This window comes from Malus sylvestris, chromosome 12, assembly GCF_916048215.2.
Source record: "Malus sylvestris chromosome 12, drMalSylv7.2, whole genome shotgun sequence".
NCBI lineage: Eukaryota > Viridiplantae > Streptophyta > Magnoliopsida > Rosales > Rosaceae > Malus > Malus sylvestris.
In genome coordinates, this window is record NC_062271.1 from 32384479 (window position 1) to 32397143 (window position 12665).

Here is a 12665-nt window from a genome sequence, read left to right on the forward strand (position 1 = left end):
AAGTTGTAATAACTTTAGTTGTTGGATCAAATTTCAATAATCCGGATGATTTGATTAGGTGGATTAGGACAACTGGATCTAGAGAGGATCCATGTTCGCTTTAATATTAGAAGAACATATATAGATGTACAATCCTAATCATAATTAATTCAAGAAAAGCAATCCTTTGTACAATCAATTACAATTTTATATTCTGATTCGAACACTCCCTGCCTTTGTATAAATTTCAATTAATTAAATGCATGTTTATTTGTCTATGATTTCTGAATTAAACACTCCCTTTTCAAATTGGTGCATAAATCTCAAACATGCCCAATTTGGCCATATGCTTTGCAAATATTTTATTCGACACAACTTTTGTTAAGACATGCAAGCTGACCTTCCAACTTAACTTTGAGTATCTCAATAATCTTGTGGTCTAGCTTCTCTCTGATAAAGAACCAATCTACTTCTACATGCTTCGTTTGATCATGATCAACCGGATTAGCTCCGATCTGACAAGCAGCTTTAATGTCACAATACCACTTCATAGCCTTTTCTCAGACCATATCTTAAATTTCTTATGATATTTAGTGACCAAAGCATTTCAATAGTTCCCAAAGCAACGCCTCTGTACTCTGCTTCGACACTTGAGCGAGCAACAACATTCTGTTTCTTATTTCCATGTCACCAGATTACCTCCCACAAAAGTGAAGTAACAGGGTGTTAATCGCCTGTCATCAACCGATCTTGCCCAATCAACATTTGTATACACTTCAACTTTCAAATGACCATTCTTTGAGAGCAAGATCTCTTTCACAGAGCTGACTTCACATACTGTAAAATTTGCATCCATGCATCCATATGTTTTCTTTCTAGGATCATGCATAAACTGGCTTACCACACTTAAATCATAAGCCAAGTACGTCTGCGTATGAGCCAGATACATCAATTGTAACATCCCACATCACTCAAGGGAGTGGATCCTGTAAGCCTTATATGTATATTCCCATCTCTACCTAGCACGAGGCCTTTTGGGAACTCACTGGCTTCGGATTCCATTGGAACTTCGAAGTTAAGCGAGTTCAGGCGAGAGCATTCCTAGGATGTATGACCCACTGAGAAGTTCTCATGTGAGTTCCCAAAAACAAAACCGTGAAGGCGTGGCCGGGGCCCAAAGCGGACAATATCGTGTTACAGCGGAGTCAAGACTGGGATGTGACAAAATGGTATTAAAGCCACTTTGTCGTGTGGTGCAAGTGTGTCGACGAAGACGTCGGGCCCCTAAGGGGGTGTATTGTGACATCCCACATCGTCCAAGGGAGTGGATCCTGTAAGCCTTATATGTATATTCCTATTTCTACATAGCACGAGACATTTTGGGAGTTCACTGGCTTCGAGTTCCATCAGAACTTCGAAGTTAAGCGAGTTTGTGTGAGAGCAATCCCATGATGGGTAACCCACTGTGAAGTTCTTGTGTGAGTTTCCATAAACAAAACCATGAGAGCGTGATTGGGACCCCAAACGGACAATATCGTGTTACAGCGGAGTTGAGCATGAGATGTGGTGGGGGCCCGGACCGGGATGCGACATCAATCTTCCTACCAACCATTGATAACTCTTTTTATCACATTGGCATATCGCGAGGAGGAAGTATATAACTATACAAAAATCACAATTACTCTAGGAAATAATCAAGAAGACCTATTAGGAAATAATCTAGGAAATATCAATTACAATATTTACATTTCTATTCTAACACTGCCTGCCTTTAATGTAAATTTCAATTAATTAAATTCATGTTTACCTCCCTATGATCTGTATGTCTGCTTCTTCTCCTTCCGGCCTAGCCACATCATATTTCTGATCAATCTAGCTAGCTAGTTAATCTCTTTTTTGTGCAGCTTGATTTCTGTTGTTTTACATCGGATTTTGAGTAGGATTTTTTTTCTTTCTTTTCATATATTAAAGTGAGTATTCTGTAAAGAGGGTAGTAAATGGTCATGACATCTTCTCTGGAATGGCCCTTCATGTTTCTGGCAGAAGGAGAAAAACTAGGCTAACACTCTCTCTCTCTCTCTCTCTCTCTCTCTTTCTTGAGGTTGAGGGTAGCCTTAATTAATTTTCCCCATCACCTATCCGTCAGTCAGTCATTTTGTCTTATTTCGTTGTCTTCTGCCTTTGTCCGGGAACGGAAGAAATGCCTTATGCTTGCTTAACAGTCTCCATGACTTCCAAACTAATTTTGCCCAGGCATTTATCATCTGTATCTGTATAGGTACTCTCTACAGTGTGTATAAATATACATATATATATGTATATTTCAAAATGCGTATATATGCTGGTTAAATTATTCCTTTTGCCGCGTCAGTCTAATTAAACTATGAGGACAAACACACATAAACCCTATTATTGGAAAAAGGACACATGATCGATTAAACTTGATTATTTCTCCACTTGCAATGAATATTGTCGAGTGACTTACAACATTTGATTTCACCAGTTGGTCAAATGGCGTCTGAGTGCTGTTAGAAATTTTATGTTAACTCTAATCCCGTACAAACTAAAATGGTCATTAGTCATTTTATATACTAATTAACTAATTATTATGGTAATCATATTTTGATGCATGCATGCACGCATGCATCCAGCATCCATCTTTCCAGAACTACCATATCATCTAATTAATATGGGGTTATAGAATTGACTTAGCTATCATAGGAATAGGATCATATATATGGGACTGCAAATAGATATATCTGTCTCCTAATTTTACTGTTGAGACAAAGAGTGCAAAAAGAGTACAAACAAATCCAGACCCATGCACTGTGCCAGCTCCATAAGCGGACACGAACTTGTGGTGTTATACTGTGAGACTGCTGCGAGTTCAAGTACACTTTCTGGACAAACTTGTTTTTCCCTTTTCCTTTATTTTCTGTGCAAGTTCTTGTTCTTTTTCTCCCCATTTTTCTTTCTCCTTAGAGGACGGAGGAGGATAATAATATTATATGCATGAAAACAGATACAGTTGATAAACTATGTGTGCATGAGAAAACAATTTCAAACAGACATAAATTAGATATAATTAAATTGTCTGTAAAAGAGGTATTTGATTAATTAAATAAAACCGTCAACCTCTTCCACCCATCTCTCTCTCTCATCGCTGTTTATTTAGGCTTTTGAAAAATTTCCAACTTTGTTTCTTGATAGTACTTGATACCCTGCATGTGTACCAAAACAAATGGATAGAAAGAGTTAACAAAATCATGAGTGTATGGGAGTCTGGGACTATGTATGATTTGTAAAGCAAAACCTAATTAATCATATACTAACTAGCTAGCTTTTCGCATGACTTGAGATTGTCATACAATACAACCGTGCGCAGTGTAAGTGTGGTAGCATAGCGAAAAATCTGAGTCCGGACTCCGGACATCGGGTGCTATATATGCACTCCTCACTGAATTTTTTTATTAACAAACGATATTTTTTATTTTAAGAGAGAGATGGTAAGTTTAGTCTCATAATAGGTTAGCAATAATGTGGTTTAAATTCGTCTTTGACGAAAATCGAACATAAGACCTCTCACTTACAAGTGAAGAGGAATATCACTAAATCATAATATTAATTGACTATACTCCTCACTGTTTTGGGTATAATCATTTTTCTTTAACAGTAAGAATTTATGTTGTTTTAAATGGAAAAAGGAAGAACAAAGAATTGATAAAAGTACTTTGATGTAGGTACGTAGGCATTTTGTTCAAACATTAAGCAGTGCGATTTGTGTCGCCTTCTTTTTCCCTTTGATTAAGTTGGATTCTTCTTCGGAAGTGCTCACTTGAAAATATTTAGGGTTTCTAAAATTTAAAAAAAAAATTGTATAGGGTGGGTTATTGGCGCTCGCATTTTGTTGATATACTAATAATTTATATGTATTAATATAAAATACTATTTGGGTCGTAAGGTTATGTTTGGAGGAAGGATTCTCAAAGTCCCAAGTCTACCGTGAAATAACATCTACACACCAAAAATCTCTTTCTTCAAATTCTCAGACATGCCCCCACCGTTTATTGTGGAATCAAATAAACCCCAAACACTAGTGACGTGAATACTCATACACTTTGGTTAAAAAAAAACGTTAAATTTGACAAATTGAACATAAAATCGATTGTTTACTGCATATAAGGTATAACTCTTTCTTTCATTTTGCAATAAAAAATTCTACTCTTACCATCTAGTAGTATCATCTCTCTAATAGAGATGAGACCCATATGTATTGGCAGATCCTATCTCAATTAGAGGATGGTACAAATGATGGTACACTTAAATGATAAGTGTAGATTACTCTTTTGCAATTGGAACAATGTCATACTTCTAGTCAAACCGACGAGAGTTTTTTTTTTTATTAATTAGATATTTCTCTTTATTATGGAGATATTTTGGTACCGAAAAAGTGAAGACATTTCTATAGACCTCTAAGAAAAAATTGAAGATAATGGTGTGTGAGAGACAAATAATGGTGTGTGTGAATCATTTCCTTAAAACAATTTCGGTAAGCACCTTCCAAAACACTACCTCAGTAGAATTTTGCGAAAAATTTCGACTTTTAGCGTCTCTTCGCTGAAACTTAACTCACTTTCGGTTGGAAGCTACTGACTTTTAAAACAATGTATCACTTGGGAGTTGGGATACTGTGCGGGTGTACGAATAGTATTTGATTTTTTGGGTAAAAGGGTGTACGAATAGTTTGGCTAAGTTAAGTGGGTGTAAATGATAAATTTTAGAATTTAGAGTATTTTCGGTAGATAAGGTGTACTTAACAAATGTAGGATGTCAATCAAATCACTCTAGTATTTATAGTTAATTTTGAGTATTTTACTGATCATTTTAATAGTAAACAATAATATATTACTTTTTTTTAAAGAGTAATAGTAAGCAATCATATATACGAGACTAAATTAGTTTAGAAATTTAGTCTTTATAGCATTATTCAATTTGGAAACTAAATTTTGAAAACTAAATGATATAAAAGTTGATGATTGATTTATTACTTAAACGTTGATAAACGTGTTCATTTCTATTGGTGACACATCATTTAATTTACAATTGTAGTCTTCAAATTTAATCTTTCTAGCATCACTGTTTTTTAAATAACTAAATATGAACTTCAACAATTAATTTTCAGTCTTAAAAAAATATTAATTCTCACCATAATTAAAATTTTTGAAAACTTTTATTTGATCAGCATTTGGCCTGATTGATTGTATGTGAATTAGCGCATAATTGACCTAAAACAGTGATCATACAGTACTAAGTAAAGGCACTTATATATCCAACCCTCAAGAGTTAGAACAACGACAATAAAACTAATAAATGGATCACAACCAAACTGATAGTATTGTGGAAATCAAATATAAATTTGTAATTTATATATTTATGTATAACTAATAAACGTACCTTAATTAATTTGATGGAATTGGTTGAAGTTGTTGTGAGTAAGTAAGGAAAAGAGGAAATCCTAATTAAGAAGGATCAATGGTTCGGCGGTCGTCGCCAGCAGCAGCCCTAGTTTGCTGGAACTGATGACTGAGTTGGCCATGAATGCCCCCTACAGCAGCGTTCATGGACAGAAGGCTTGCATCGTAGTTGTTTCCGGCATCAAAGCTCCTAATCATCATCTGTTGCTGATGATGGGAATGATGGTCTCGTTCTCGATCTCTGGGGAAAAACTGGTGGGGGTAGTGTTCTCGGCCACCACCGCCGCCTGAAATGAGATTTATCCCCATTCCCAAGTTGTTGAGTGAAGAGGACTGTAAATGTAGAGGATGGTGGTGATTGTTATTATTATTGTTATTGTGGGTGTGGGTGGCAGCAGTGGCAGTTGCGGCGGCGGCAGCAGCGGCGGCGGCTATGAGTCCGTGGCTGGCAGTGAGACCCTGCAAGTTCTGATATTTGGAGAGTTCGGATTTAGCACAGGTCAGATCCATCTGAAGTTGGCGGAGTTGGTGCTGGAGGAGAGAGATGACTCCAACGCAGCCGTAGACGGGATCGCGGAGGCGCATGTCGGCCTCGTAGGCGAGAGAGTTGACGGCGTCCTCACGCTGGTGGGGGTGCAACTCGTTGAGCAGTTTAGTGACGTTGCTGGCCCCAAAAACTTTGTGAACATTAGCAAACTTCTGCGGCTGGTCCGGTGGGAAGTACGGCGCAAATACGCACTCTGGCTGGCACTTGCGTCGCAGGAACTTACACGCGGCGCATGGTGAATTCGTCGACGATGATGCCATCTTCCACCTCTTCCTCCTCTGTAAATAATTTTGACCTATACAGTCATTAATATAACATATATAATATACGTGTATTAAATAAGACCATCACCCATCAGCATATAAAGATCGTGAAAATTCCAAAAATAAAATTCAATTCATATGGCATTTCCAGAAATAAACTGAAAATTAAAAAGAAAAAAAAGTCTAACTACAAAGAAATGGAAAGAAAAAAACCTTATACATTCACAGAATTACAGATGGAAAAATAAATTTTTGGTCGATGTTTAGTTTTCTTATCAGTATCTTTAAACTTATCCAGTTACCATGACGGACAGTAATTAAGTAGTTATTGATGATTATCTCACCAAACATTGATTTGAATTCTTGCACCGAGTAACAAATGATGCAAAAGGGATGAGAAACGTACGGCAGAAAGGGAAACAATGAATCATGATGAATGCATAGACCCAACCCGAGTGGAAAAGAAATTAAACAAACAAATGGGACTTAATAAAGAAACGAGTTGGAACAAGAAAAGAGAGAAAATGCAAAATCTATGGTATAATGGCCGTTTGCCATAGTAAGAGCAGCGCCGGCCAATCAAAGTTGGAATTTCCTTCTTAATTATGACCTTGAATAATTCCCCAATAAAACCAACTAAGTAATCAAAAGATTCAAAATTAGCGTGAACGCGATGGTCAGCTAAAATTGGTGTATGGTATTATTTGCCAGAAAAAGAAAGTAAAAGTACAACGAAAACATTGATGCATTCACTAGACAAACACGGAGACAAGATAAGATGCAAATAACTATATCTCTCACCACCCCAGAAACCTTAAGCTGCGGGTAGCGGTGCAAAAATATAGATCTCCTCTTGTAGGGAATAGTCGACCACTAGATAAACACTAAGAGAAGATAAGATGCAACTAGCGAGCTAGAGAAAAGGCGAGGAGGAGAGAAGAAGAGAAGAAGAGATTATTTGATCGGGACTTTAATTTGCAGGGTCCTCTCTCCCTCTCCCTCTCTGTGTATGGTTTTAATCGGAGGAAGGAAGGAAGCATACAGTAGTAATAATATTTAACTAAAAAAGAAAAAAAGGTTATTTACCCGTGGGTTTGAGCCTGAGAGATTGGATCTCGTGATGGAAAGGAGTTCAAGAAAAAGGGGTTATGTTTCACCGTTCTCAATGAAGGCTTTGGAAGCAGATCTTGCTTGAAATTCATACTAGAAAAATTATATATTTTCTGGGAAGATTTGTATGGGACAAAATAAATTTTAATTAACTAAGAAGACTTTATTGGGATGAACCAAGGTCCAACTTACTTACCTGTAGTAAGTAGTAACATGCTATAATAATGTCCAATAAAAACGTAAAACGTTGAACCAAGTGTTAAAAATGGAAAGGAAAAAACAACAAATTCCGTCCAGGCCATGGGTCTTTATTGAGGACAAGAATGAGATAAAATAATAAGAATTAAGAGGATGTGACTCGACAACTCTGACCGTGTGGGTGGAAGGGAAAGATTATCAACTCTCTCAACTTCTATTCTTCTTCCTTTTATTGTCCTGAAAGTTTAGCAAAAAGCAAGAATAATAAACAACGATAAATATAAGTATTCATCAAATTAAAGATAAATAAATATTTATTTATGGAAAAGGAGAGTAAGAGTAGTACAAGTTCTAGTCTTGCGTGCGTGCGGTGGCCTCGATTTCTACGGTCAAACCTTTTTTTCTCGTTGGAACTTTTACCAGGATTACCACTACTGTACCAGACTAGTAGACTAGCAGTCGGTGTAGTGTGAAAATGGAGGGGAGGACCCGATCTCCAGACCACAAACACAAAGCCTACACTTCCAAACGTTTACTTTATTTTCCACATATGGTGATAATACTAGGTGTATATTTCGATCTCTCTTGTAGTTGGATAGAGATATATGTTTCCTAGCTAATTTATTTGTTTGAACTTTATTTATTGCTATTTCTCTCTATATTTTTTCCCTTCTAGCAATCTACTATTATTCAGGAGAAGGAAGCGGTTGGAATACATATATATATAATTATATATAATTATATTCAGGGGTTCATGCAAATGTCGTCTTCTTTTTGCACTCTTTTTCTTATCGACCGCTTCTAATTATTCGCCGGAAAACAAATGGCACGGAATATGCATATAAAGATGATGCTCGCAAGGCAGTCCTAAGGCTAAGGAAATGACTCGTACGTGACTACGTGGAGAGAGAGAGAGAGAGAGAGAGAGAGAGAGAGAGAGGATTCACTTCACTTGCTAGTGAATGATATTAATATCTAGGAATGTAACCCCAGCAGAACCACAAGCTAAAAAGAAAAAGAAAATATCCCCCAGAATCAGTGACTATAAGAAGACCCGGACAAAGTCAAACAACTAGAGTTGAGCTGGTGTTGGTGAGTGAGAGTGATCAGGTGATGCAAAATATATATGATGAGTTTGAGGGTATTAGTCTGTCCTTGCATAATTAAGTAAATTATAATAGTCCGTTGGGCCTTTGAGTTTATTTATTTCTCAGTTGTTCTTTTTATATGCTATAGAGTGTGTGTGTATATATATGTAGTATTAATCAGAGATTGGAGTCTGTGATATCGGGAGTGACATGACCCATCTTCGCATCCCCAGTACGGTAGATACAAGTTATAGCATCTTTATCTCTTTTCCGTATGGAAATGAAAATCTTATGGATAATACCTTCTTTTTACACTCCCTTATCATTACTAATTTACTTAACTAATCTCTTTTTACTAAAAAAATTGGATAAATTATATTTTACCACTTTAACTTTGGGTCACATAACAAATTCATACCTCATCTTTTGAACATTGCAATATTATACATCGACTTACAAATTTGTTATAATGTCAAGCTTCTGGTGTGCGCAGAGCTTTCTCTCTTTCCAATCTCTCATCTTCCTCCTCCTCTGTATTGTTGTAGCTCGTCCAACTCTCAACTGTTTGATGTTTCAACATTATAAATTTCATGGATCACAAAAACGGAGTTGTGGTGTTGAAGATGCTATCCGAAGATTTTGATCCAACAATTGTGGCTATGGATCCTCTGCCTCTGGTCGTAACCAGCACCGTCAACTGTGATCTCATTTAGGGGTGGGCATAAAAACCAAGAAATCGTGAAATCGAACCAAACCGAATGAAAAAAACCGAAGAAAAAAAAAACATGCTGACCAAAACCCGTCAAACTTAGACTGAGAACTGGACCGAACTGTTTTGAACCAATTTCGGTTTGGTTTTGGCCTTTAAGAAACCAGTTCAAACCGAACCAAACCGTGAGGATATTTATATTGTTTTTATTACATATTAGGCCCAATTTTGTTTTCTCACTAATTTGCCCAGTCCAAGTCCATCTTGTTTTATAGGCCCAAATTATTTTTAAGGTAAATTATATTTTACCCCATCAGGTTTTGGTGCACTTGCAACCTCATACAATATCTTTAAAACATTTCAATCTCACACATTTTCTTTCATTTCATTGCAAATTCATACATCCATTAGTCAAATCGTCAATTTGACTATTAAATGATGACGTGACATATATAAAACCCTTATATTTTAATGACGTGACAAATAAAATGAAAAATTTTATTTGAACCCATATAACATCTTTCTACACATAACTTAAATTTTAAATATGAAATGTCAATATTATCCTATTACATAATTACCATCAAGTACAATATACAATTAACAATAAAAATAAAATTTATCAATAAACTCACACCCATTAATCAAACCCTAACAAAAAATGGCAGCACCCCAATACAAATCATGTTACTAAAAAAATTGATCAGCATTACAATTTTTATGTTTATGTTCATGGTTCTTTCTCTTACACAAAAAATGACTATCCAATGCAAATGAACAAGAAGTTTTCTCACCGAATAGAGTTGCTCTCAACTAGATTTTCTATCTCCTTTGAATTGCTTCTCATGTATTTAGTTGACTTTTGAGTTTTCTGATTTCAAACAGATACAATTTGCTTAACTTTAGTGGATCAATTCCACTGCCGAGGTATATATCATTAAATCTTTCTAGGGTATAGACTTCTTGGTCTCCTAAAATGTTGGCCCTACATAATATCTTATAATTTCATAGTTTTAGTCAAAATTGCATTTTTGTTAAAAAAAATGAAGTTAGAATTGCATTTAATTTTTATGACTTCAGAACCTCTCACAGTATAATGGAAGAAGAACAATCTTTGCAACATTTTTCCTCCTGAACTTTTGATTCAAGACTAGAATGTTCGAAATGATGCTTCTCTCTTAGCTCCTAGTATTTTGTTTCATGGTACTGCAGATTACTCCATACCATCAGATGTCAAGTATACGTTTCCCCATAAATGAATTATTTGATTGCTTGTAGTTATTTCTTAATGGAAATAGTGTGAATCTATACAATTGATGCAAAGGAACCTGAAATTTACCGAGACTAACACTATAAAGAAATCAAAAGCAATTGTTGGAAAAGGAGAGAACGTACATAGAGAGAATGCTTTGATTTTGATTTGTTAATTTTCAAATGGGTGCAAATACAATTTACATATTGAATTGGGTTTGTGAGGGTAGTTTAGGTAGTAAATTTGGGTTTAAAGAGATATTAATAGTTTAATTAAAACTAATATAGGTGTAAAGAGTAAATTAAGTGTAGAAAGAAGTTATATGAATTCAAATAAAAATTTCCAATAAAAATAATTAAATATTAAAAACTAAGGTGAAAAAAATGAAACCTCCACTCTTCTTCTCCTGATATTCCTAAAAAAATGAAAAACGAAACCTCAAAGGAGGAGATGCTCCGCCCACCCCTTCTTCCAGAACCTCGTCCCGCATTCCATCTCTTTTTCTCTCTCTCTCTCTCTCTCTCTCTCTCTCTCTCTCTCTCTCCACACTTTAAATTGCACATAAATAAAGCTTCAAATTTCAAAGAAGAAGAAGAAGATTAAATTCCAAATTTCCATCCCAATTTTCCTGAGAAACAAAGAAAATTTTCTTTCCAGGAAGCCGAAAAAGAAGAGCATCGCCGCTTCGTTACCGGTGGGTGTGGTGGCGGCTTTGCAGTGATGACGGTTGTTCGCCAACGGCTTTCAGTCAACTCCTACGTCTTTCAATCGAGTCCAACGAGCCAATTTGTGAGATTAGGGTTGGGACTGAGCGGGTGACTGGGTGTTGGATAGGGATTGGGGTTGGGACTCTCCACGGCCGAGCTCTGCTCGATTAACGCCAGTCCGGGTTTTTTTATCACAGAGCTCAAAGAAGAAGGAAATGTTGGAAATTATATATTATAATTAATATTATAATATTTAATTTTTATATGAATGAAAAATAAAAGTTATGTATTATAGTTGAATTCAAATTCATGAGTTGCGTCTGTTCGTTGGAACTTTAGGTAACGGTCACAATGTTTCAAAAAGGGGTGACTTGAGTTCTATATAAACTCAAACATCCCACATATCTAATGGATCAAAAAAAAAAAAAAGAGTTTTCTCCACTGTCTTTTATTTTTGTTAGTCAAACTCCGAGTTGTGTCTTGAGAGTACGGAATATATGAAGTTCGTCAGAGTCCGAAGATTGAAGTGCTTTGACTTTGGATTATAGATTATTGAATCCTGGGAAATGGACGCCTACCGAACTACAAGCATAAGAGTAGGAGTGAAATTCTGTTTTTAAGACATTGCATTTATGCAAGTTTCAATCTCCAAGTTTGTCAGTTTTTTTAACTTTATCTCTAGTTATTTATATTAATCTTATACATAAATTGATGTTTGTTGTGGCCTATATTTAATAGATAGGTGCGGCAAAGAGAAGAAGAGAGAATGGAGAATAGGTTTGAGGAATTGTGTGTTAATTCCCCAGTCCTTGTGCCTTTATTTATAGTAATTAGGAGGAGAGAAACTTGCTCTCCAAGTAATACAAAGTATATTAGGAAAGATCTTCTAGATCCCAAAGGATTCCTATTTTATCTCTACTTAGGATTTACACAATCACATATTGATAAGAACATATGTCACAACACTCCCCCTTGAGTGTGCAAATACTCAAGTAGATGGCGCATCAAATCTTCAGGCAAATGTAGAAGTAGTGGATGAAATCGTCTCGTTTAGTCGGCACAAGTAGCGAATGCGAGTCTCAAAAGACGGAAGAATGCAGGAGTGGTAAAACTCACAAAACCTTACTATGGCAAAACCCAAGGTGGGAGAAAAGCCCATAGGCTAAGGAGAAAAGTGAGAAGTTGCATTAAGTCAAAACTATACGTCTTCTGGACGCAAGTAGAAGAGCTCACAAGGGTATGATCAGCCCAGGATGGGTGCCTCGTTAAAACCTAGTTAAGTAGCAAAAACCCAGTGGGAAAAATGCTCCTAATCGTAGGGAAAAAGAGTACATTAAG

At 36.0% G+C, this 12665-nt stretch overlaps 1 protein-coding gene across 7 annotated transcripts; it reads right to left on the reverse strand.

The window, feature by feature from the left end:
* Window positions 1–3037: 3037 nt before the first annotated feature.
* On the reverse strand, window positions 3038–8504 carry LOC126592524 (protein ASYMMETRIC LEAVES 2-like). Of its 7 annotated transcripts, XR_007612672.1 has the most exons (4): window positions 7918–8504; window positions 7746–7808; window positions 5434–6278; window positions 3038–3200 (listed from the first exon to the last, which is right to left on the reverse strand). XR_007612672.1 is itself a non-coding variant. In XM_050258231.1 (2 exons), the coding sequence occupies exons 1-2, from the start codon at window positions 7673–7675 to the stop codon at window positions 5499–5501; spliced, it is 903 nt and encodes a 300-aa protein (XP_050114188.1). In that variant the 5' UTR covers window positions 7676–7708; the 3' UTR covers window positions 5347–5498. The 7 variants fall into 7 exon arrangements, 1 of the variants encoding a protein (XP_050114188.1); XR_007612668.1 differs by lacking the exons at window positions 7746–7808; window positions 7918–8504 and adding an exon at window positions 7350–7719; XR_007612669.1 differs by lacking the exons at window positions 7746–7808; window positions 7918–8504 and adding an exon at window positions 7350–7719 and having other exon boundaries at window positions 5434–6295.
* Window positions 8505–12665: the final 4161 nt, after the last annotated feature.